The sequence below is a fragment of the Vulpes vulpes genome, chromosome 13 (assembly GCF_048418805.1).
Source record: "Vulpes vulpes isolate BD-2025 chromosome 13, VulVul3, whole genome shotgun sequence".
Classification (NCBI taxonomy): Eukaryota; Metazoa; Chordata; class Mammalia; order Carnivora; family Canidae; genus Vulpes; species Vulpes vulpes.
Window position 1 is genome coordinate 111,753,228 of NC_132792.1, and position 2,355 is coordinate 111,755,582.

At 37.5% G+C, this 2,355-nt stretch overlaps 1 protein-coding gene across 1 annotated transcript; it reads right to left on the minus strand.

Annotated features, from left to right (window-relative positions):
• Positions 1-610: 610 nt before the first annotated feature.
• LOC112918744 (large ribosomal subunit protein eL42-like) lies at positions 611-1,010 on the minus strand. Its single transcript, XM_025996870.2, has one exon. The coding sequence runs from the start codon at positions 981-983 to the stop codon at positions 663-665; it is 321 nt and encodes a 106-aa protein (XP_025852655.1). The 5' UTR covers positions 984-1,010; the 3' UTR covers positions 611-662.
• Between the last annotated feature and the right edge of the window lie 1,345 nt (positions 1,011-2,355).

Below are 2,355 nucleotides of genomic sequence, written 5' to 3' on the forward strand. Positions count from 1 at the left end.
GGACCCCCTGGGACACTGAGGTTCCAAACAATTAGAGCTGGAAACAACGTGGCCAAAATGAAGATTTGGTGGGGGGTGGGAAGAAGAATATCTCTTTAGCAAGGATTTTCTAGTATTGGTAACTGTGGTGCACCATGGAGTAATTTAATAACTTTTTAAGCATTTCTTTCTGCTTGGGATTTGTGTAGCTTTTTTCTTTGTTTTTGCTTTTAAATGAGTCTTTCTTATTTCATGCTATTTGTAATGGAGAAATCTGGTGTACTAATGGCCCAACCACTGATGCATTTGTTAAATAAAGTAGGTTGTGAAACATAATGGATGATATTGTCCTACTTTTGAATAAAATAATACATGTGCATATTGAAAGGTTTATAATGATATCTATATATCTATATCTATATCTATATATCTATATAGATAGATATAAAGATTTATAAGGATATATACCAGTGGATTACCAGCAGGTGACTCTGGGTAGAGAGTATCATGAATATTCCTCATATTATTTTTCCTCTCTGATATTTTTGTAGTAAGCATGCATAATTTTTCTTTTTTTTTTTTTTGATGGCACTAGTTTATTTCCCTCTTAAAAAGACCAACTGCAACCAAATGAAGTGAACGTAACATCAAGATTTTATTGTCTTCATAACAAAATATGAAGTTTAGAACTGGATCACTTGGCCCTTTCTTTTCTTATCTCCTCCCAGTTCAAAATGCTTGCATCTCTTAATAGCCAGCATTCTCTTCGATCTGCAGTTGGGCTCAACACATTCAAGCCTCAGCACAATCTTCTTTGTAGTTTTAGCCTTTTTCCGGAAGATCGGCTTAGTCTGCCCACCATAGCCACTCTGCTTCCGGTCATAACGCCGCTTTCCCTGGGCGTAAAGAGAATCTTTGCCTTTCTTGTATTGTGTCACTTTGTGGGGTTGGTGCTTACCACACTTCTTGCAGAAAGTCCGGTGGGTTTTAGGAACATTCACCATCTTTGCGAGAGCGCTATCGGCACGGAAAAAAGCCATGCATAATTTTTCTAATAAGAAAATAATAAGAGAAACTTAAGCATTAAAAATATAAGAATATAAGAAACCTGAACATAACCAACACACAGCAAGTGGGAAGGCCTGGGTTAATGGAAGGGAAATGGACATCTTGATGGAAGTGGAAATGGCACAAGCAGAGTTGTGGGAATGGCATCTTGTCCTGGGGGTTTAGGAGAAGGGGAAATGGAACGAGGAGGGCTTTTTCTGTTGTACCTGCTTTGTGTCATCAGAATTTAGCAAGGTGAATTTTGTTTTGAAAGGAAATTGTAAATAAGGAGATGTCAGTAAAAAAAGCCCTGCCTTGGGCTTAGAAAGGAAAAATATCAGAAAGCCAAATTTAAAAAGTATATATATATATATAAATATCAGATATATATCATATATATGTATGACTTTTAAAGTCTGTTTCAACATATCTGGTTATTTTGGACCTCAAATATGTTGATGATGGGTTAGCACACATGGGCACGGAAGATCCCATGACTTCATTCAGTTTACAAGAAGAGCTCATAGGCTGAGGTGGATGTTACCTCTTGGATGGAGGCCACTGCCTTTGTCCCTTTGCTGTTGACTTTGAGAGAAATTCAAAACAGTGACAATATGAAACAAATCACTTGGAACGAGAGTGTGAAAACCAGAAGCAGCAATGAAAGAGGAGGAGGAACTGCCAGGGATTCATTAGGACAAGAGATATCAATTGCCATGTCTCCAGGAATGTGAAAAATTAGTTGGGTGACTGGAGAAGAAGCATTTCTCTTTGAATATGACTGATGGAAAGAATCAAAAAGCAAGAGTTAGCAGAGGTTTGTGAATCTAAATAAGCTGCTTAATGTTGCTGAATACAGAAAAAAAAACCGTAGATAGATATTTTGAGCTTGCTTCTTAGAATGTTCAAATACACAAAAAAGACAAATTAGCGGCGACAACTTTCTATAGACTGAATCAGAACAAGCTAACAGTGACGGGGAGAATTGAAGTCTTGGCAATGAAGTTCTCTGGGGAAGATTTAAAAAAAAACAAGAAAACTAAAAGCTTAAAACATTGGAACAGCCTTTGAACGAATTTCCTTTAGAACTGGTGATTGTGTGAGCCTTGTTCTAAAATCTGCAGATTATTCCACCGGCCAAGTTTCATAGAGGGTTTCCTTTGGGGTCATCTCTCTAATCCTGGGTTAGGGTACCCTAGTGGGTACTCCTTAGGGGAAGAAAAGACAAAATTTGAGGTTCAGAAGTTTTAAGTGAAGTGTCTATGACATCAGACTACTAAGTGAGAAGAGATCCTATTTCTTTGTCTTAACATGGTCATGAGAAGGCTA